Source organism: Pan paniscus, chromosome 5 (assembly GCF_029289425.2).
Source record: "Pan paniscus chromosome 5, NHGRI_mPanPan1-v2.0_pri, whole genome shotgun sequence".
In the NCBI taxonomy this organism is placed as follows: Eukaryota; Metazoa; Chordata; class Mammalia; order Primates; family Hominidae; genus Pan; species Pan paniscus.
In genome coordinates, this window is record NC_073254.2 from 28,532,297 (window position 1) to 28,555,303 (window position 23,007).

General features: G+C 41.7%; 1 protein-coding gene across 1 annotated transcript; it reads left to right on the forward strand.

Annotated features, from left to right (window-relative positions):
• The first annotated feature begins 14,359 nt into the window (after positions 1-14,359).
• On the forward strand, positions 14,360-15,105 carry LOC100980336 (elongation factor 1-alpha 1-like). The gene has a single exon (XM_034963299.3). It carries the CDS (start codon positions 14,360-14,362, stop codon positions 15,092-15,094), a length of 735 nt encoding a protein of 244 aa, XP_034819190.1. The 3' UTR covers positions 15,095-15,105.
• The last annotated feature ends 7,902 nt before the right edge of the window (positions 15,106-23,007 follow it).

The following is a 23,007-nucleotide window of genomic DNA, read 5'->3' on the forward strand; positions in this document are numbered from 1 at the left end:
GCAGCAGGACTGAGGGTGCCCGGGGCAAGCACCAGCCCATGCCATCACCCTCACAGAGCCCTGGGTATACTTGATCATTGAGGGCCAGGAGGTTAACTGCCTCCTGGACACTGGCGCGGTCTTCTCAGTCTTACTCTCCTGGACAACTGTCCTCCAGATCTGTCACTATCTGAGGGGTCCTAGGACAGGTAGTCACTAGATACTTCTCCCAGCCACTAAGTTGTGACTGGGGAACTTTACTCTTTTCACATGCTTTTCTAATTATGCCTGAAAGCCCCACTCCTTTGTTAGGGAGAGACATCCTAGCAAAAGTAGGGGCCATTATACACTAGAATTAGAAGGAAAAAGGGTAGATGTATATACAGACTCTAAGTATGCTTACCTAGTCCTCCATGCCCACACAGCAATATGGAGAGAAACGGAATTCCTAACTTCCGAGGGAACACCTATCAAACATCAGGAAGCCACTAGGAGATTATTATTGGCTGTACAGAAACCTAAAGAGGTGGCAGTCTTATGTTGCTGGGGCCATCAGAAAGGAAAGGAAAGGGAAATAGAAGGAAACCGCCAAGCGGATATTAAAGCCAAAAGAGCCGCAAGGTGGGACCCTCCATTAGAAATGCTTATAGAAGGACCCCTAATATGGGGTAATCCCCTCTGGTAAACCAAGCCCCAGTACTCAGCAGAAGAAATAGAATGGGGAACCTCACGAGGACATAGTTTCCTCCCCTCAGGATGGCTAGCCACCGAAGAAGGAAAAATACTTTTGCTTACAGCTAACCAATGGAAATTACTTAAAACCCGTCACCAAACCTTTCACTTAGGCATTGATAGCACCCATCAGATGGCCAAATCATTATTTACTGGACCAGGCCTTTTCAAAACTATCAAGCAGATAGTCAGGGCCTGTGAAGTGTGCCAAAGAAATAATCCCCTACACTTCAGGCCATACATTTCAATCCCTGTATCTTTAACCTCCTTGTTAAGTTTGTCTCTTCCAGAATTGAAGCTGTAAAACTACAAATCGTTCTTCAAATGGAGCCCCAGATGCAGTCCATGACTGAGATCTACCATGGTCCCCTGGACTGGCCTGCTAGCCAATGCTCCAATGTTGATGACATTGAAGGCACCCCTCCCGAGGAAATCTCAACTGCACAACCCCTATTATGCCCCAATTCAGCAGGAAGCAGTTAAGAGCGGTCGTTGGCCAACCTCCCCAACAGCACTTGGGTTTTCTGTTGAGGGGGGTACTGAGAGACAGGACTAGCTAGATTTCTTAGGCCAACTAAGAATTCTTAAGCCTAGCTGGGGAAGGTGACTGCACCTACCTTTAAACACGGGGCTTGTAACTCAGCTCACACCCAACCAATCAGATAGTAAAGAGGGTTCACTAAAATACAAATTAGGCTAAAGTAGGAGGTAAAGAAATAGTCAAATCATATATCGCCTGAGAGCACAGTGGGAGGGACAATGATCGGGATATAAACCCAGGCATTCAAGCAGGGAGAGGCAACCCCCTTTGGGTCCCCTCCCATTGTATGGGAGCTCTGTTTTCACTCTATTAAATCTTGCAACTGCAAAAAAAAAAACACACACACAAACAAAAAAAACAAAAACACAACAACAACTATGTCTTTTTCTCCTTCCTTCAGCCTAACCACTCTGAATAGTTTTTTTTATCATAGAACTTACCCCCACCTGACATATTGTGTATTTTTCTTATCCATTTAATTATTATCTCTTTTTCTCTTCCTCTCTCCCCCAGGAGAATACAAGCTTCAGGAGGGCAGAGATTCCCAGGGAATAATACAGAGAGTCCCTCAATAAAGAGTTAAGGTGTTACTCATATCATAAATACAGTCTTAACTTCACAGAAGGATGTACAGTGATAAAAATAAATTGTTTTTAAAATTCTTCCTGTTATCCAAAGTTATCACAGGATTAGGTCCTTACCAAGGAGACTGTGTCTGACTTCTAGGCCAGCTCAGGCCCTGGCTATCTCTTCCTTCATGACTGCTTCAGAAGGAACCTTGTACAGATAACACAGCCATTTATTCTCTCTCTACTGAGTTTAAGTGGTGGTTTGGCTTGCTTTAGGAGTGACTTCTAAAGACAAAATTTTGAGATCCTAGCCAATTGGAGATGAATTAAAATTGAGATAATGCATTTCTCATTGAGTCACTATTTTTTTCCCTCAAAGTGTAGTTTATACAGTAACAGGTATTTCCTTGGCCTCTTGCTTGAATATTCAAAATAGTTACAGAAAAAGGTGACAAATAATGATTTTAAGGCTCCAAGCGGTCCAGCTAGTGGAATTGCCAGCAGTGCCTTAAAATTCTGCCTTCCAGCCTAGTGTGTACATGAGTGTGTGTATGTGTGTGTGTGCGCATGTGGGGTGTGCATAAGTATGTGAGTGTGTATGAGCGTGTGGGCATGGTGATACACATTTGTGAATATGTGTATGACTATGTGGGGTGTGTCAGTGTGAAACTGTTTGGGATCCCTCATGACCACCTCTCCTTCCTGGCAGGACCTGACTTAACGCTCACGTCACTGTGGAGATGACCCCTGCCTGCCTCCCTGTACCCCTGTAGCTTCTGCTGCCTAGTGCCACACAATCTTGCTTAGGAGACTTTCTCCTTCCACTAACTCCCTGTGACTCCAGGCTGCCATTGCCTCTTCCTTTGAACTCTTCTCCTTCCACTAACTCCCTGTGACTCCAGGGTGCCATTGCCTCTTCCTTTGAACTTTCTCTCAGTATTGCCATCGACTTCAGTTTTCAGGTAGCTGCTACCTGGAGTCTCTTTGGTCCAACCCAGTTGCTTGCTTGGCTGAGCTATAGGAAGTGGCACTGCATTTTTCTACCTTAGCCACCTCTTCCTCATCCTCCGTCTGTCCTATCCCTTCCATTTTGACCTTCAGGGAGTGTTCCACTCCTTCACGTCTAATTTCTTCCTCCCTGTTTTGGAGTTTGTTACAATCATATCTTTTCAAGAACACACTATTCCACAAAATAATATATGAGTAGTTTCCTTAGAACAGTAGTTATGTTTCTATTTCATAATTATGTTTTTTTTTTTTTGAGACAGAGTCTTGCTCTGTTGCCCAGGCTGGAGTGCAGTGGTGCAATCTCAGTAACCTCCGCCTCTTGGGTTCAAGTAATTCTCTTGCCTCAGCCTCCCAAGTAGCTGGGATTACAGGTGCCCGCCACAACACTGGCTAATTTTTGTATTTTTAGTAGAGATGAGGTTTCATCATATTGGCCAGGCTGGTCTTAAACTCCTGGCCTCAAGTGATCCACCCACTTCGGCCTCCCAAAGTGCTGGGATTACAGGCAGGAGCCACAGTGCCCTGCCTATAAATTATGTTTTAATGGCTGATATGGATGTTTCCCTCTATTGTAACTTGACATTTTAGCTGCTTAAAACAAGAAGCTTATACTCAGTAAATGCAAACACTTTTCTCCTCTAGAGGGATTTTTTTTTTTTTTTTTTGGCATTTATAAACTTCCCTTTGGACACGTCATTTTTTCCCCCCATCCTTATGCAGAAGAGTATGTTCAGCTTTTGGAAACAATACTTACTAGTTTTATAATTTTGCTAGTTCTTTTCTCCTCTTAATTGCTCTTTGGATTTTCTCCAAAATGTTAGCATTTATTTCCAATTAAAAGATGCCAAAAACATGGCCACATTTCTTCCCCTATCTTGGAGCTAAGCTAACTTGTTTCCTAATTCAGCAAGGTCTCATCTAACTCTGAATATAGCCAGTTGAGCTGTAAAACAAACAAAGAATCAAATTTCGAGCTCCAAGAAGGGCATTTTTATAAGAAATATAATATATTTTGGAAAATTTCAGAGACAGAATCTCACTCTATTGCCTAGGCTGAGTGCAGTGGCACAATCTTGGCTCACTGCAGCCTTGAACTCCTGGGCTCATGCCATCCTCCCACTTCAGCCTCCTGAGTAGCTGGGATTATAAGTGTATACCACAATGCCCAGCTATTTTTTTAAATTAAAAAACACATTTTTTTAGTAAAATTTTTTTAAATTTGTTTTTGTAGAAATGGGGTCTTGCTATGTTGCCCAGGCTTGTCTTGAACTCCTGGGCTCATGTGATCCTCCTGCCTTGGCCTCCCAAAATGTTGGCATTACTTACAGGTGTGAGCTACCATACCTGGCCTGGTACATTTTTAAATTGGGACCCACAGTCCTTTCTCTAACACAATGGCTCTCAAACTTTAGAATAAGCTGGAAAGCTTACTAAAAAAGGTGTAAGCCTAGGCCTGTCTCATACCAAATTACAATCTTCAGGAAGTAGGGTCGAGGCAAGTCTGGGAATCACTACCACAACATGTAAATAGCTGAGGATCAAGGGCCTATTGAGGATTAAGGGCCTATTGCTACAGAGTGGTAATCTTGAGATTGATTTTGTCGCAATTTGAATGATTTTATTCATTTCAATAAGAGAAAGAAAGAAGGGGACTAGAAATTAGTGAGTACAAACTTCAAGGCCTTTGCACCTGCTGTTTTTGCTACCTGGGATGCTCTTTCTCCACATGTCAATTTCCTGTCTCCTCCTCAGCAGTTAGTGTCAGCTAGAATGTGCTCTCATCAGAGAACTGTTCCACGATAGTATTTTTTTTTTTTTTTTTGAGATGGAGTCTTGCTCTGTCATCCAGGCTGTGGTGCTATCTTGGCTCACTGCAACCTCCACCTCCCAGGTTCAAGTGATTCTCAGCCTCCCCGGTAGCTGGGATTACAGGTGCATGCCACCACTCCCGGCTAATTTTTGTATTTTTAGTAGAGATGGGGTTTCACCATGTTGGTCAGGCTGTTCTCAAACTCCTAACCTCAAGTGATCCGCCCACCTTGGCCTCCCAAAGAGCTAGGATTACAGGCATTCTTATCTAAATAAGTATTTCCTCTTCTCACTCCCACTTTCTATTATTTCAGCCTGTTTTATTGCCTTTATAATACTTACAAATCATTGTCTGAAGTTATCTTGTTTATAGCTTTGTAGTTTATTGTCCTCTTCCCCTATTGGAATGTACTTCCTAAATCCTGAAGCCTAGGACAGTACCTGGCACATAATAGGTGCTTAAAAGGGAATGAATGAATAAATATGCTAGGTTTATCTATACATGATTTCACTGAATCCCCACAGCTACCTAGTAAAGTAGACGTTGTTCTGTCTGTTTCATGTTTGAGGAAACTGAGGCTCAGAGAAAGTAAATCACTTAGGCCAGGCACAGTGGCTCATGCCTATAACCCCAGCACTTTGGAAGGCTGAGGCAGGAGGATCATTTGAGGCCAGGAGTTTGAGACCAGTCTGGGCAATGCAGCAAGATCACGTCTCTACAAAAACATACCTAGGCGTGGTGGTGCACACCTGTAGTCCCAGGAGGCTGAGGCGGGAGGATTGCTTGAGCCCAGGAGGTCGAGGCTGCAGTGAGCTTTGATCATGCTACTAGAGATAGGGTGAGACCCAATCTTTAGCCAAAAAAAAAAAAGAAAAAAACAAAAGAAAGAAAAATAAAGAGAGAAAGAAAGAAAGAAAAAGATAAGAAAAGAAAAAAGAAAAGAAAATCACTTGCTCCAAAGTCACTTGGTTAGTGGCTTGTGTTATTGGAATTTGAACCCAGGTCTGCTTGACCTCAGTGTCTGTGTTTCTTCTAGCAGCACATATCAAGCAGTAGGAGATGCTGTGCCCGGTTAACAGAAATGGAAATTATTTCCCTGTCCTCAAGGTGCTTGTATCTCAGTGGGATGACAGATTTGCAAACACATATAAGGACAGGCAAGGTTTAAACGTGGTGATGACAGCTGATGTGGTAATGATGACACATTTGAGTTGCCCTTTTCTCTGGGAATGGCACCCCCATCCACCCAGTTTTTCAGATAACTCTTCTCTTTGTTTCATCACAAATGGCCATCCAACCACTAAGTCCTGTTAATTTCTACCTCCTAGTTATGGCTCAAATTGCAAGGGGTGTGGAAATGTATATTCATGGACATCTTCTTCAGAGAGGTGACCCTGCTTCTTCAACTGATCTACTGCAACTGCCCTGTGACTTCCTCACTCATCCTCTCTAATCCATTCTCAGTCTGCAATCCATCTGTCATTTCATCCATTCTGGAGCCAGACAGGGCCTTGTAAAACAAATTTTATTTCATCTCTTTGCTTAAGACTCAAGAGCTACCCATAGCTCTTAATGTAAAGTCAAAACTTCTTGGTGGTCCAGTCACTCTTTATTTTCTCAGCCCCCCCTTTTCTTTTTGTTGAGACAGAGTCTCACTCTGTAGCCCAAGCTGGGGTGCAGTGATGCGATCATGGCTCACTGCAACCTCTGCCTCTGGGGCTCAAACGATTCTCATGCCTCAGCCTCCCAAGTAGCTGGGACTACAGGCACACGCCACCATACCTGGCTAATTTTTTGTATTTTAGTAGAGATGGAGTTTCACCATGTTGCCCAGGGTGGTCTCGAACTCCTGAGCTCAGGAGATCTGCCCGCCTCAGCCTCCCAAAGTGCTGGGATTACAGGCCTGAGCAACCGCACCTGGCCTCTCAGCCTCTTCTCTTACCATTTTGTCCTTTCTCACTCTACATTCCAGCCTTCTGCTGCTTAATACAATATCAACTCTTGCCTCCTGACCTTTCACGTGCTGGATGATTCCTTCCCTCACTCAGGCTGAACATCTCCTACTCACCTAGGAAGCCCTCCCTGATCACCCAAGTCTAATTAAGTGCCCCTCATCTGCACTTCCACAATACGCTACTCATCCTTACATCATGACACTTATAAATGATATTGTAATTACTTTTTTGTCTGTATACTTCAAGAAGGCATGTTCATCATTGACTATTAGTGAATAGCATTGTGCGTGACATTCAGAAGGTGCTTAATACTTTGTTGTTGCTTTTGGTACATGAAGGAAGTAAGTTGCTGGTGATGTAAAGGCATTTGTGATGGAATTTCAGGCAGGAAGGGAGGACTTGTTTTGACAGACAGAAGCCTGGTCCTCTGTCTTGTCTGCAACTGCTGCCATAACAAAATACTACAGACTGGGAGGTTTAAACAACAGAAGTTCATTCTCTCACAGTTGTGGAGGCTAGAAGTGCAGGATCAAGGTGTGGGCAGAGTTGGTTTTTGCTGAAGCCTCTCTCCCTGGCTTGTAGATGGTGTCTTCTTGCTGCGTCCTTCTGTGGGCTTTACTCAGTGTAGACTGTTGATATGGTTTGGCTGAGTCTGCACCAAAATCTCATCGTGAATTGTAGCTCTCACAGTTCCTATGTGTTGTGGGAGAAACCCGGTGGGAGATAATTGAATCATGGGGGTGGTTCCCCCATAATGTTCTCATGGTAGTGAATAAGTCTCACGAGATCTGATTTTATGAGGGATTCCCCTTTTGCTTGATTCTCATTCTCTCTTGTCTGCTGCCAGGTAAGACGTGCCTTTCACCTTCCGCCATGACTGTGAGGCCTCCCCAGCCACGTGAAACTGAGTTTATATATATATATATACACACACACATAAATATATATACACACATATATACACACACATATATATGTGTGTGTATATATATGTGTGTGTGTGTATATATATACACATATATATATAAAGTTTTTTTTTTTTTTTGAGATGGAGTCTCACTCTGTCACCCAGGCTGGAGTGCAGTGGCATGATCTCATCTCACTGCAACCTCCACTTCCCAGGTCCAAGCGATTCTCCTGCCTCAGCCTCCTGAGTAGCTGGGATTACAGGCGTGAGCCACCGTGGCTAATTTTTGTATTTTTAGTAGAGTAGGAGTTTCACCGTGTTGGCCAGGGTGGCCTCGAACTGCTGACCTCAGGTGATCCGCCTGCGTCAGCCTCCCAAAGGGTTGGGATTACAGGCGTGAGCCACCACACCCAGCTGAAACTGTGACTTTATTAAAGCTCTTTTTCTTTATAAATTACCCAGTCTCAGGTATGTCTTTATCAGCAGCGTGAAAATGGACTAATACAGTAAATTGGTACCGGTAGCACATCCCTGTGTCTCTTCTGCTTCCTGTAAGGACACCAGTCATATTGGACCCACCCTAACAGTTAAGCATATACGGCCTTGTTTTAACTTAATTGCCTCTTTAAAGGTCCCATCTCCAAATAGTCCAATTCTGAGGTACTGGAGGTCTGGACTTCAACATATGAATTTCGTGAGGGGACAAAATTTCATAACACTCTCTTACGTCCATTTGGACAATCTGAAGGTCTGTGCCAGCTCCGGAGCTCCCTGAAGAATGGGCTGAGGCCTCTGTTGTGAGCAAAACAGCTTCTCCTTCACCTATTTCCTGCCTTCTTCATTTTCTCCCAGGTGGATCTCCTGGGATGGCATTACATTACTAAAAATGGCACATAAACTGACTTCATGCCACTCTGTCTTAGAATCTGTTTCCAGACAGCCTTTCTATGACCCTCAAATTACAGGACACAATGGCTACTTATCTGCATGTATTACAAATTCCGATCTCTGCTTCGGCAATATCACACTAAGTGTGACTGAAGAATTTATTCTCTGAGGAGCAGCACCATTTAAAGAGAAAGATGTGATAATATTACCAGTCTGAGGGGTGACATTTGTACAGTCCTCAGTAGCTGAAAAACGACAGAACAAAGAGTATCAGATGAAGTTTCAACCCTGAGACCCATTTTATGTACCCGTTTTATGTCTCTTTAGTTCCTTTTTGGAGTCATTACATTGCTAAAAATATATGCAATCCTATTTTACCTCTAGAGCTTCCTTTCCAAGAGGCTGCTGATTTTGTTGATTAAATAGGCCTATTCACCAAAAGAAAATCTGAATGCTTACCATTGCACATGTACCTTTCTGTTGGTCTTTAGGTCATGGGTTTTGAAATCTCACGTTATTTGACAACACCTTCAAGACAAGAAGAGTTATGCCTGACTACTACTGGCATTGTAGATGGCAGAATATCTCAGGGTACGTAGGAACTGGTTTCATTAATCCAAAACCTACCTTTCTTCCCCTCCCTGAGGGCGTTCCTAAAAAGTATGGGAAGAATGTAGTAATCAATAAGTTTGAAAAAATTAAAATTCTTACCATGTGTCTAGGTGGATTCTGGCACAGTGTTTGTTTGGATAGCCCAGGAAGATTCGTGTAGGGAGTGATGGAAGGCTCTATAATAGCTCCTCCAGCATCTGCCCTTTCCTGCTTTGCTCCAGGTGATGACTTGGTTCTTAGAGGGCTGCTGTCAGCTATTCTGAGATGGGGCATTAGCTAATAATAGCTGGTCCTATGAGCATCGTGCCAGGAATTTGTGTAGCCCTGCAGTCATTTAGATTATGAATTCAATTTTGGATTGACAGACTGTGCCAAATATGACTTTAGCCAGAGTATACTTATTGAAGTCAGAACTTGTGAGAACTCTAGAATTACCAGAGCCAATGCACTCTGAATCACATAGTCCTGAGAACTGAGCTGTCCTGAAAGCACAAGGTGTTTCTTTCATTAAACCAGTACCGGGTTTATTAATTCATGTATTCACCCATCAAACATTTCCTGAGTCCTTTGTAAGGCACTGAACCTGATCCTAGTAACAAAGACCAATAAGACAGTCTTCACCTTCTAGGAGAGGGGCTGGCACACTTTTTCTCTAAAGGGCCAGAGAGAAACTATTTTAGGCTCTGTGTGCCATACAGGTCAATGTTGAAACTGCTCAATTCTGCCATTGCAGTGCTGAGGCAGCCAAAGACCATATATGAATGAATAATAATAGCTGCGTCCCAATAAAATCTTATTTAAGGATGCTAAAATTTAAATTTCGTATAATTTTTTGTGTCAAAAAACATTATTTATTTTTATTTTTAAAAACCATTTAAAAATGTTTTTTAAACATTTTTAGCTCATGAACTGTACAAAATCAGGTGGTGGGCTGAATTTGGTTCGTGGGCCACAATTTACAGGCCTCTGTCTAGGAATGAATTATTGGTCTCTTTGTGGGGATGGACATGCAAATAGGTAATTCCCATATGACTTGTAAATGTGTCAATCAATTAAGACTCTGCTATGGGAATACAATGAGGAAGCCATGGATTCTGCACCAGGGTATGAAAGGAACTTCACAAGGGGGTAGATGTTAGATGTAGATTTTGGAGGAGGGTAGGTTTGCCAAGAGAAGCAGTGAGAGGACCTTTCAGACCATCAAGATATATAGTGGAATAAAGGGCACTGATTTTGAGGCATAATGAGTGGCTCAGAATAGCTACAGTATAGAATCTAGTGTGATGGGAGGTGGTGAGGTAGGGGAAGGAGTTTGAGTGGGATGAGCGATGAGGCTAAAAAAATGAATCAGCTGTTGTGTCAAGTCATTAAGCCTGACTTTATATGCAATGTGAACCGACAGAAATCTAAGCAGGGAAAGTCGGGTAGTTTTTTTAATAATAAAATTTTTATAATAAAACTTTTAGGCATAGAAAGGTTAATGAATTATATACTTATCAAGCAGCTTCAGAAATAATAGAATTTTTAGACAGAAAAAGATTAAAGAATTATATAATATACCTATCAAGCAGTTTCAGAAATAACATTACAAATACTGCTGAAGGCCACTGTTACGTCTGTCTGATCATATTTACTAATCCCCTTTTCTAAAGGTAGCTGCTATCCTGAATTTGGAATTTATCATTCTTATTCTATTTTTGTTTTTACTTTTAATACATATATATGTGGCTATGTATCCATGGCCATATATATGTGTACATACATATATTTTATAAAATTATATTTTATAAGTTAATTTTATAATTTATAAAATGTATAATTTATATAAAATTTATAATTATATTTATAATTAAATTTATAATTATATAATTATATTTTGTAATTTGTAAAATTTATAATTTATATAATTTATAATTTATATAAATTATATAATTTATAATTTATATAATTTATAAATTATATAATTTATAATTTATATAATTTATAAATTATATAAATTTATAATTTATATAAATTTATAATTTATAAAATATAATTTTATAAAATATATGTGTGTACACATATATATGACTATGGTTACAGTATTTATTTATTTTTGTTTGTTTTGAGATGGAGTCTGGCTCTGTTGCCCAGGCTGGAGTGCAATGGTGTGATCTCGGCTCACTGCAACCTCTGCCTCCTGGGTTCAAGTAATTCTCCTGTCTCAGCCTCCCGAGTAGCTGGGATTACAGGTGTGCGCCACCAAGCCTGGATAATTTTTTGTACTTTTAGTAGAGATGGGCTTTCACCATGTTGGCCTGGCTGGTCTTGAACTCATGACCTCAGTTGGTCCACCAGCCTTGGCCTCCCAAAGTGCTGGGATTTCCAGCGTGAGCCACCACACCTGGTCTGGATACAGCATTTGTAATGTATATAAAATATATGTGCGTACACATATATATCATATTTTTGTATGCTCTGCAACTTGCTTTTTTCATTCAATATTATATTTTTGAGATTGATCTACGTTGATACGTGTAATACTAGTTTATTCATTTTATTGCTGTATAAGATTTTATTTTGTAAACCATAATTTATTTATTCCTGTAGATAGACATTTAGTCCTTTTGAGTTTTTCACTTTTCACTATGTTCTAGGGTCTTTTGATGCACAGAAATTTTACTTTTAATATGGTCTTTTTAAAGAAATCCTTTTGGTCCAGAGGTCATAAAGATTTCGTACTATCTTCTAAAAGTTTACAAATTTGCTTCATTCTTGCTATTATGAGGTAGGAATCTGATTGTATGTTTCTTCCCTTGTGTGGATAGACAATTATTCTAGAACCATGTAATAAATAGTCCATGTTTCCCCATGTTATGGGCAGAATTATGTCCTTTTAAAATTCATAGGCTGTGACCCTAATCCCCAGTACTTTAGAATGGGGCCATGTTTGCAGATAGGGCCTTTAAGGAGGTAATTAAATGAGGTCATATGGATGTGGCCCTAATCCAATAGAACTGGTGTTTTTATAAGAAAAGGAGATGAGGACGCAGATGTATGCACACAGAGAGAAGGCCATGTGAGGACAGAGCGAGGGGGGCCATGTGCAAGCCAAAGAGAGAGGGCTTAGGAGAAACCAAACCTACTCACACGTTGATTTAGGACTTCCGTCTTCCGAAACTGTGAGATATAAATTTCTGTTGTTTAATCTATGCAGTCTGTGGTATTTTGTTTTAGTAGCCCAAAGAATCTAATACATCCTCTCCATGTCCCCAAACACAGACAATTTGCCATGACATCTCTGACATATATTGAGTGTCCACATAAGCATGGGGCTGTTTTTATCGTGTTTCATTTTTGGCTATCTCTGCATGAGTACCAAAGATATATAACTAGTCTTCATGCTTGGTATGGCTAATCTTCCAACTTTGTTTTTCTTCGCAATTATCTTGGCTATTTTTGTCTCTTTTGTCTTCCTCGTGTATTTGGAAATCAGGTTGTCAGGTCTCACCAAAAATGTCATAGAGTTTTTATTGAAATGGTATGTATTTAGAAACTAATCTGCAGAATACTGTATTCATCCATCCATGAACTTGGTACATCTCTTCATTTCTTGAGGTTTTCTGTCAAGTGGTTCAATAAAGGTATATTGCTGTTTACTTAAAGATGTCATACACATTTTGTTAGATATATTTCTTGTTACTTTATGCTTTTTTGTCAGATTTAATTTTTAAGAAGATAAATTGGGTGAAATAAAGGATGGGAAGAGATTTGGAAAAGAGTAGTCAGATGGTAATTTCAGTTTAATTAAGTTAAATGAAACCATAAGAGTTTGAACTAAGACAGTGGTAGTAAGTTTAGAAGAAAGGAGTCTTCCTGGAGTAATTGCTGTAATATAGGTTTAATATTGAGTGTGTATGAGAGATGGAGTTGTCCAATAGGAAATTGAGAATATTTTTGATATGGAGTTAAATGATCTGGTTGGAGATGTGTGTTTGGGAGTCATTAGCATATTCTTTCGATTTATTTTTAATTTGTATTAAAACTTAAGTGGGGAACTGGGATGCTCACTATTGCATAACCTTAAAGACCCCAACAGTGTGGTTCTGCTATGTTAAAGTATAGCTCCAGTATATTGTGTGTGGGGCCAGGCGTGGTGGCTCACACCTATAATCCCAGCATTTGGGGAGGCTGAGATGGGAGGGTCACTTAAGCCCAGGAATTCAAGACCAGCCTGGGCAACATGGTGAAACCCTGTCTCTATAAAAACTTTGAAAAAAATTAGCTGGGCATGGTAGCACATGCCTGTGGTTTCAGCTACTCAGGAGGATCACCTCAGGAAAAAAAGGCTGCAGTGAGCAGTGATTGCACCACTGCACTCCAGCCTGGGTGACAGAATGAGACCCTGTTCCAAAAAAAGGTATATTATTCACAGGGAAGAGTGTATTCGTTTCCTGCCATAACAAAGTACCATAAACTGAATGGTTTAAATAACAGAAATTTGGCTGGGAGCAGGGGCTCACAACTGTAGTCCCAGCACTTTGGGAGACTGAGGTGGGTGGATCACCTGAGGTCAGGAGTTTGAGACCAGCCTGACCAACTGGGTGAAACTCTGTCTCTACTAAAATACAAAAAAAGATTATTGGCAGGTGCCTGTAATCTCAGCTACTCAGGAGGGTGAGGCAGGAGAATTGTTTGAACCCAGGAGGTGGAGGTTGCAGTGAGCCAAGATTATGCCACTTTATTCCAGCCTGAATGACAGAGTGAGACTCCCTCTCAAAATCAATCAATCAATCAATAATAGAAATTTATTCTCTCATAATTCTGGAGGCCAGAAGTCCAACATCAAGGTGTCAGCAGGACTGTGTTCCTGGACCTGCTCTTGGGGAGGATCCTTCTTTACCCTTTCCAGCTTCTGGTAGCCCCAGGTGGTCATTTAATTGTGGCAGCATAAATCCAATCTTTGCCTTCATCTTTATGTAGCCCTCTTCTCCCTGTGTGTCTGTGTTTTCACATGACATTCTCCTCTCTGTGTCTCTTTCACCTCTTCTTCTAAGGACACTAGTCATATTGGATTAAAGGCTCATTCCACTGCAGTATAACTTCATCTTAACTTAGCTACTTATATCTATAATGACCTTATTTCCAAATCAGATCACATTTTGAGGTACTGGGGGTTAGGACTTCAGCGTAAGTTTTGGAGAACACAATTTAATGCATAACAAAGAACAATATCTACCTTTCAGAAACAGATATTAAATCAATTAGTCATACAGTTGCCTATTTAGACAGATGAGAGGTATGAGAATATAGCAAAATTTCTGCTTTTTGGTGCATATGATACGGCCATACATTTGAAGATTATCATATTTAAAGTCAATGTTTCTCAATGCCAGTGGAACCACACTGCTTGAGGCTCTGGACTGCATCCTACCACCAACTCATCCAACTGACAAGCTCTTGCGCCTGCCTCTCCAGGATGTCTACAAAATTGGTGGTATTGGTACTGTTCCTGTTGGCCGAGTGGAGACTGGTGTTCTCAAACCTGGTATGGTGGTCACCTTTGCTCCAGTCAACGTTACAACAGATGTAAAATCTGTCGAAATGCACCATGAAGCTTTGAGTGAAGCTCTTCCTGGGGACAACGTGGGCTTCAATGTCAAGAATGTGTCTGTCAAGGATGTTCGTCGTGGCAGCGTTGCTGGTGACAGCAAAAATGACCCACCAATGGAAGCAGCTGGCTTCACTGCTCAGGTGATCATCCTGAACCATCCAGGCCAAATAAGCGCTGGCTATGCCCCTGTATTGGATTACCACACGGCTCACATTGCATACAAGTTTGCTGAGCTGAAGGAAAAGATTGATCGCTGTTCTGGTAAAAAGCTGGAAGATGGCCCTAAATCCTTGAAGTCTGGTGATGCTGCCATTGTTGATATGGTTCCTGGCAAGCCCATGTGTGTTGAGAGCTTCACAGACTATCCACCTTTGGGTCGCTTTGCTGTTCGTGATATGAGACAGACAGTTGCAGTGGGTGTCATCAAAGCAGTGGACAAGAAGGCTGCTGGAGCTGGCAAGGTCACCAAGTCTGCCCAGAAAGCTCAGAAGGCTAAATGAATATTATCCCTAATACCTGCCACCCCACTCTTAATCAGTGGTGGAAGAACGGTCTCAGAACTGGTTGTTTCAATCGGCCATTTAAGTTTAGTAGTAAAAGACTGGTTAATGATAACAATGCATCATAAAACCTTCAGAAGGAAAGGAGAATGTTTTGTGGACCACTTTAGTTTTCTTTTTTGCGTGTGGCAGTTTTAAGTTATTAGTTTTTAAAATCAGTACTTTTTAATGGAAACAACTTGACCAAAAATTTGTCACAGAATTTTGAGACCCATTAAAAAGTTTAATGAGAAAAACAAAAATAAAAAAATAAATAAAGTCAATGTTTCTTCGGTGAAACCTTTCTTCCTATGAAAACTGGCGACTTTTATGATGAGGATCCATCATAATTCATCGATGGAAGTCTAGATAAGGAAGACTCTTTTTTACCATTATAAGCTCTGGAAAATACTTCAAATATCTTTGAGTGCTCACTTTATTTAACTCACTAAATCACAGCAGGGGTTGTGTTGTAGCAATTAGTGGGTGTTAATGAGGGAAGGAAAAATTTAAAATTTCTTATAATAAAAGGCTACTATATTGACTTATGTAGCCCTCAGCACCTTCCCCACACAATTCTGGATGTACGTGGTGGGGTAAAGTTCCTCCATCATTAGGATCCAATGGCATTTCTGAAGTTTTCTGTGGAAAGTGGACCCAGGTAGGGGATGTGGCTTAGCAGCATTCATGTGGTCTCTGGGGCGAGAGGCCAGCAGCTAAAGGTGGATTTTCCTTCCACCTCCACAGTGACCTCTCCCCTCTATGCAGTGGCTGCCACCCACTTTCAGACTGACTTATATTTCCTGGCTGATAGAATTGAGAAAGGGGGAGCAGGGAAGAGACGGTCAAAAGATGGCAAGTGAGCAAAGTAGGTGGGCTTTGTGGGGTTTTATGTGCCTCTGCTTGGACCCCTGGCCATTGCACTCACCAGAAAAGCAGCCTGTTGTCCTCAGAAATATGGGAACCCAAGCCTGTAGATGCCTTGGGAGACTCCAGGGATAAAGATACCTACAAATTTGGATGATTCTACTCCTTGGATGTGTTTGCCTCAGGTTGTTATTAAGCTTCTTGCTGTCACCAAAGGGGGAAAACCAAAACAAAGCACTAGGATTTTTATTTTTTGGATTTAAAAAAAATTAATTTTAAATTTATAATTGACACATAATAATCGTACATATTCTTGGGGCACATAATGATGCTGTGATACATATAATATACAGTGATCAGATCAGGATAATTAGCATATCCATCATCTCACACATTTATTATTTCTTTGTGATGGGAACATTCAATATCCTTCCAGCTATTTGAAGCTATATAATATATTATTATTAACTATAGTCATCCTATGGTTGTATTAGTCTGTTCTCATGCTGCTAATAGGAACATACACAAGACTGGGTAATTTGTAAAGGAAAGAGGTTTAATTGACTCACAGTTCAGCATGGCTGGGGAGGCTTCAGGAAACTTACAAGCAAACACGTCCTTCTTCACATGGCAGCAGCAAGAAGTGCTGAGCAAAAGGTGGAAAGCTCCTTATAAAATCATCAGATCTTGTGAGAACTAACTCCCTGTCATGAGAACAGGATGGGGGAAACCACCCCCATGATTCAATTATCTCCACCTGGTCCCTCCCACGACACATGGGGATTGTGGGAACTACAATTCAAGATGAGATTTGGGTGGGGACACAGCCAAATTATATCAGGTTGTATAGAACACTAGAACTTCTTCCTTTTCAATTTTTTTATTTTTTATTTTTACTGAGCTAAACTTTTTTTTCCTGAATTTTCCTCCCTCTTTGCCCATTTTTCCCTCTGTAGCAATACCAGATTGTCTACAGTCTCTTTCATAGGAGAAATTTTCCAACATTTGAAGACATCAATCATGTGGTTTCTTAACATCTCTTCACATGACATGCTCCCAGGCTCCTTCACTACTTGCCAGTACTATTACCTACCATTTACCGAGCACTCACTGTATGCTAGCCAACATGTTAAGCACTGGACAGACATCATCCTGTTTAATCTTCAGAACAACACTGTGAAATAAATATTGTTACCTCCATTTTAGTGTTGAGGAAACTGAGGTCCAGAGAATTAAGGAACCTGCCCAAAGACACACTGCTGGCAAATAGCAGAAGTAGGATTTCAACATGTGATTGTACGTGTGTTAATTGAACAGTCCAAATGTGCTGGAGTGTGAACATGAAATAGTCTTATCTTTCTCTGAGTCCTTGTCTCCAGACTGTACTATGTTGACCCTCCCTTTCTTTTTGGCAGATGGATTCCCTACAGGACTCATGAGCAGATCTCATAATTTCTGGGCATGTTCCACACCTTGGAGTAGGAATCAGTTAGGGTTGTTCTTGGCTGCAACTAACAAACTACTAGCAGTGGCTTAAGCACGGAAGAACTTAATGGTCTCACAGGTGACCTGGGTAGGGAAGGGCCCTGGTCTACTCTACAGCTCTTCCAGACTCTCTCACCTTGGAGTCCAAACGCATGGCCTTCCTTTGGAACACCTTCTCTCTCTCCCACTTCGGGCTCAGCTCCTTTGCAGTGAAAGATTGGAAAGAATAAACATCTCTTACTCAATGACCTATGGGTGCAGTCCCCTTTTTGTTGTTTGTCTCTGCTTTTCTTGCTTCCATGGACTGGCCTTTGAGGTCAGGTGTGTGGCAGGATCTGAATGCTAGCTCTCTTGAGCTACATGCATGTTTTTTGTTTTGTTTTGTTTTTTAGAGCCAGCAATGCTTCTCCAGGGAACAATTCTCTGATACTGGAGAGTAGGATCAGCTTGCCCATTTGCACTCTTCCTTAGTGCCTGCCATCACCTCTACAACCAGGCTTTCTGCTGCTTGGGTTCTTTTGCCTGGTGGATTGCAATAAGAAAATGGCTCAAGGTTGACTTTCTTCCAGCAAATCTGTTGGCCGATGGGGCACTCCTGCACTCCTGCTGCAGCATATGATGAAAGGCAGGCTGATCTGCTGTGGTTTCTTGCTCCACTTTACCACCTCACTCTAGTCATTATTGTAATTCTTTTAATTTAAGGACATTCAATTGGAGTTTTATTTAGAATACCTAAGAATTCCAAATGGATCAAATCTCAGTGATAGGGAAATGGTTTCATAAAATGTAATTCAATTTTACAATAAAATAATTTGTGGTCACTAAAAATCATGTTTTTAAGGAATAGTTAATTTCATGGGACTATGTTCACAATATAATAGGAAAAATTGCTAGTGGTTTACAGTATAATCCCAAATTTACATAATACACATGAACACACGCACACACACACATGCACTAGTTCATCTTAGAAGAAATGCAACACAATGTTAATAGAGGTCTTGTCTGGACAGCAGGATTATAGGTTACTTTAATTTTCTTTGTTATAGTGGGGTTTTTATTTTTGTTTTCCTTCTCCCATTTTCTGCAACCAATATATATTGCATTTTTAAGCAAGGGGAAAAGATTTTAATTCTATCTGAATTTTAAGCGATATTACCATAAGTCATAATTTTTTGCCACTTGTAATAAAGGCCATGATCTAGGACTTTTCCATTAGAAATAGTGTGGAAACCATTTTGAGAATGAAAAATGATTAGGATGAGCAAAGAAATGCCTGTCTAAGCATTTCACCAATTGCTAAAGGGATCTGTAGTTAAGATCAGATACTGCTCTATGTTATTTATAACTGTGGTATGTAATAATAATTCAATTAACTACACAGTAAATTGAGTATACTTCTCATTCCATAGTGTGGCTCCAGTTATTCTTGCTAAATCCTCTTGCTGTCTTGAAAGCTTTGAGATTAAAAATCCTTTCTGCTGTTACTATAGATTCCAATTATTTTTTAATTAACAAGTTCACACCCTAAACAGATGTTGGACCCAAGAATGAGATGCTACAAAGTCCTTTCTTGCAGATACCCACAATCTCAGTGACTAAGTCTCTTGAAGAGCCTCTCAGTTTGCTTGAGAGTGGAGAGAAAACTTCCTTCCCATGAAACTGCACTCTCTACTAATCCAAAGATTGTTTCTCCCTGTTTTCTTCAGAGGGAGGCTGGGTGGTAGCAGGGGCAATTCTTTATTTCTTTCTTTTTTTTTAAATGGAGTCTCGCTCTGTTGCCCAGTCTGGAGTGCAGTGGCCGGATCTCGGCTCACTGCAACCTCTGCCTCTCGGGTTCAAGCGATTCTCCTGCCTCAGCCTCCTGAGTAGCTGGGTCTACAGGCGCCCGCCATCACACCCAGCTAATTTTTGTATTTTTAGTAAAGACGGGGTTTCACCATGTTGGCCAGGCTGGTCTCAAACTCCTAACCTCAGGGATTCCGCCCGCCTCAGCCTCCCAAAGTGCTGCGATTACAGGCATGAGCCACCGCGCCCAGCCCTTTATTTCTTAATAGGTCAAAGAGGTATCTCAGTTGTTTGGCAGGTCTCTGTAGGAACTGGAGGTCTTAGCACCTCTTTATACCATCTTTGGGTTTTAACTGTCAATTCAGGGTCTACAGGAAAAGGCCTAAATATCCTGTTACACTCTTAATCACTATATGATGTAGAGTCTTGGGTATTCTCCTCACCTCACATATTTTACTAGAGACACTATTAAAATATATTGCTTCCCAGAGCAAATTTTCCCCTTACTGAACTTTTCTAGCTCTCTGAATCAGAGGTTTCTTAGCAGAGCTGTAGGAGCAACCAAAGAAAATTGTAGACTAGGCTGGGCATCGTGGCTCACACCTGTGATCCCAGCACTTTGGGAGGCCAAGGTGGGAGGATTGCTTGAGCCCAGGAATTTGAGACCAGACTGGAAACATAGTGAGATCTTGTCTCCACAAGCAAAAAATTAAAAAATAAAAATTAGAAAAAGAGAAAACTGTAGGCTAGATACTATGACGTGGCTAACACAATGCCTAGCTTATAGTTGGCAGGGTAAAAATGGTAATTATTCCTTTATATTTTCTTTTTCTTTTTTTTTTTTTCCTTTTTGAGACAGTCTCACTCTGTCACCCAGGCTGGAGTGCAATGGCGCAATGGCGCAATCTCTGCTCACTGCAACCTCCACCTCCCAGGTTCAAGCAATTCTTGTGCCTCAGCCTCCTCAGTAGCTGGGACTACAGGTGCGCACCACCGTGCCCGGATAATTTTTGTATTTTTAGTGGAGATGGGGTTTTGCCATGTTGGCCAGGTTGGTCTCCTGACTTAAGGTGATCTGCCCGCCTCAGCCTCCCAAAGTGCTGGGATTATAGGTGTGAGCCACCGTGCCTGGCCTCTATATTTTCAAGTCAAAAGGATTCAAGTACGTTTCCTGACTATTGACCTTTTTAAAATCAATTTACAGAGGTTCAGTATTGCTCCTTTTGATAATGGCAGCTCAGTTTAGGGCACATATTGTTAGGAATACTTTTGGCTGTAAGTAACGTAATACCAATAAGTAGTAGCTCATGCTACGAAGTATTGAATTATCTCCCTTAACAAGAAGTTTGGGGGTAGGCATTTCCAAATTTGGTGCAGCAGCTCAAAAGTGTCTTCAAGGACACTTCAAGGACACTTCCTACTATCGTTCTGCTCTGCTGTTCCAAGCATGTTGCTTTTTCATGCTAAGCTATGCTGCTTCATGGTTGCCAGATAATACAACAGCTCCGGACATTGTGACTACATTGAAGGTAGCAAACAAGTGGAAGGGGTGGCAAAGTCCTTTCTTCTTCTTCTTCTTTTTTTTTTTTTTTTTTTGAGATGGAGTCTTGCTCTGTCGCCCAGGCTGGAGTGCAGTGGCGCGATCTCGGCTCACTGCAAGCTCCGCCTCCCGGGTTCACGCCATTCTCCTGCCTCAGCCTCCTGAGTAGCTGGGACTACAGGAGCCCACCACCTCGCCCGGCTAATTTTTTGTATTTTTAGTAGAGACGGGGTTTCACCGTGTTAGCCAGGATGGTCTCAATCATCTGACCTCGTGATCCACCCGCCTCAGCCTCCCAAAGTGCTGGGATTACAGGCGTGAGCCACCGCGCCCGGCCCACAAAGTCCTTTCTTCTTATTAGAGGTCCTTTTTAAGGGACATAAAATGTGTTTCCTATAATCCCTGTTCCCCCAACGAGCAAACCTTTAGCCAGAACTGGCTGCTACTCTGGCTGCTACTCTGGCTGAAAAGTAGGTTGGCAAGGCAAGTTTCTGAGGTTTTTATCCTTTATAATTTGAGGCAGGTAAGGAACAAACGGGCAGAGAATGGTTTTGAACTAGGAAGCCAACAGCGTCTGTTACAGTGGGGATGTTGGATGGAGGGGAAAAAAAGTCATTTTACCTTTCCACTTTTCTGGTGATATGTTTTGATACAATTAAGTGGTTGGAGAAGCAACAATTTCTTTTAAACTGTGATTTAGGCTTATAAGTTTAGAGCTGAAATATTTATTTTTATGATATTTTCAGCATATAGCATAAGCAAATCATATACATTTTTCCCGTAATATAAAAAACACTGACAACAATGTCTCATTTGTTTGCTTCCTGGTGTTTAATTATACATATAAAAGTCAACTTCCAGGCAGGGTGCAAATCAGAAAATCTAGCCAGCCCGTGAGCTTCAGGCCTGACTTCCTTTCTCCTTCTCTTAAGTGCTGTCCAAATCTGAACAACTCCTAGAGAGAAGAGGGAATGCTGAGTTCAGGCTTCTTCCAGGAATAATCGAATACACTTCGAGGTGGCCATGCTCATGAGGGCTGCATATTTTGGGAGAAGTGTTTTCCTCATTGCAAGAACGGGGATAAGACAGTCAAGTAACATATTTTGAGTGCCAGTCCCGTGGACCCTTATTCCAAGATAGGAAAAAAAAAAAAAAAGAAGAAGAAAAAGAGATCTGTTATTCCTTAGTAAAAACTTACTATCTTGGGATTGTATCTATTTCCCAGGAGGCATTAGAAATCTGTAGTAGAGGCCGGGTGCGGTGGCTCATGCCTGTAATCCCAGCACTTTGGGAGGCTGAGGCGGGTGGATCACGAAGTCAGGAGATCGAGACCATCCTGGCTAACACGGTGAAACCCCGTCTCTACTAAAAATACAAAAAAATTAGCCGGGCGTTGTGGCGGGCACCTGTAGTCCCAGCTACTCAGGAGGCTGAGGCAGGAGAATGGCATGAACCCGAGAGGTGGAGCTTGCAGTGAGCCAAGATTGCGCCACTGCACTCCAGCCTGGGCGACAGAGCAAAAGTCCGTCTCAAAAAAAAAAAAATCTGTAGTAGAGGGTGGGTGCAGTGGCTCATGTCTGTAATCCCAGCACTTTGGGAGGCTGAGGTGGGAGGATCACTTGAGCTTAGCAGTTCAAGACCAGCCTGGGCAACATGGCAAAACACCATCTCTACAAAAAATAGAAAAAATTAGCCAGGCGCAGTGGTGTACGCCAGTAGCCCCAGCTACATGGGAGGCTGAGGTGGGAGGATTGATGGAGCTCAGGAGGTTGAGGCTGCAGTGAACGAAGATCATGCCACTGCACTGCAGCCTGGACGACAGAGAGACCTTGTCTCAATAACATAAAATAAAATAAAAATAAAAAAGGAAAATCTGCTGCAGAAATGCTCTGGACTGTGGTACCTGACAAATTGGGACCTCAGACAGTGTCCGGTTTCCTCCTCCAGCCCCAGCCTAACCCTGTAGGCGGCAGAGATGTTAAAGAAACGTGCGAGTCTGAGAAAGTAGACAGCAGAGACATCCCTCGGGAAAGTGAGGATGGGACCTGGTGGGGGAAGAAACGAGAGAGAGGCAGAGGACATTTGTGCTCATCAGTTTGGGAGAAGTTGACCACAATCTCTTTTTCCCCCTGCTCTATTGCCTTGGGAAACTCACAGCTTGCCACCTGTGGGACGAACAGCAGTGTCCGTTCCG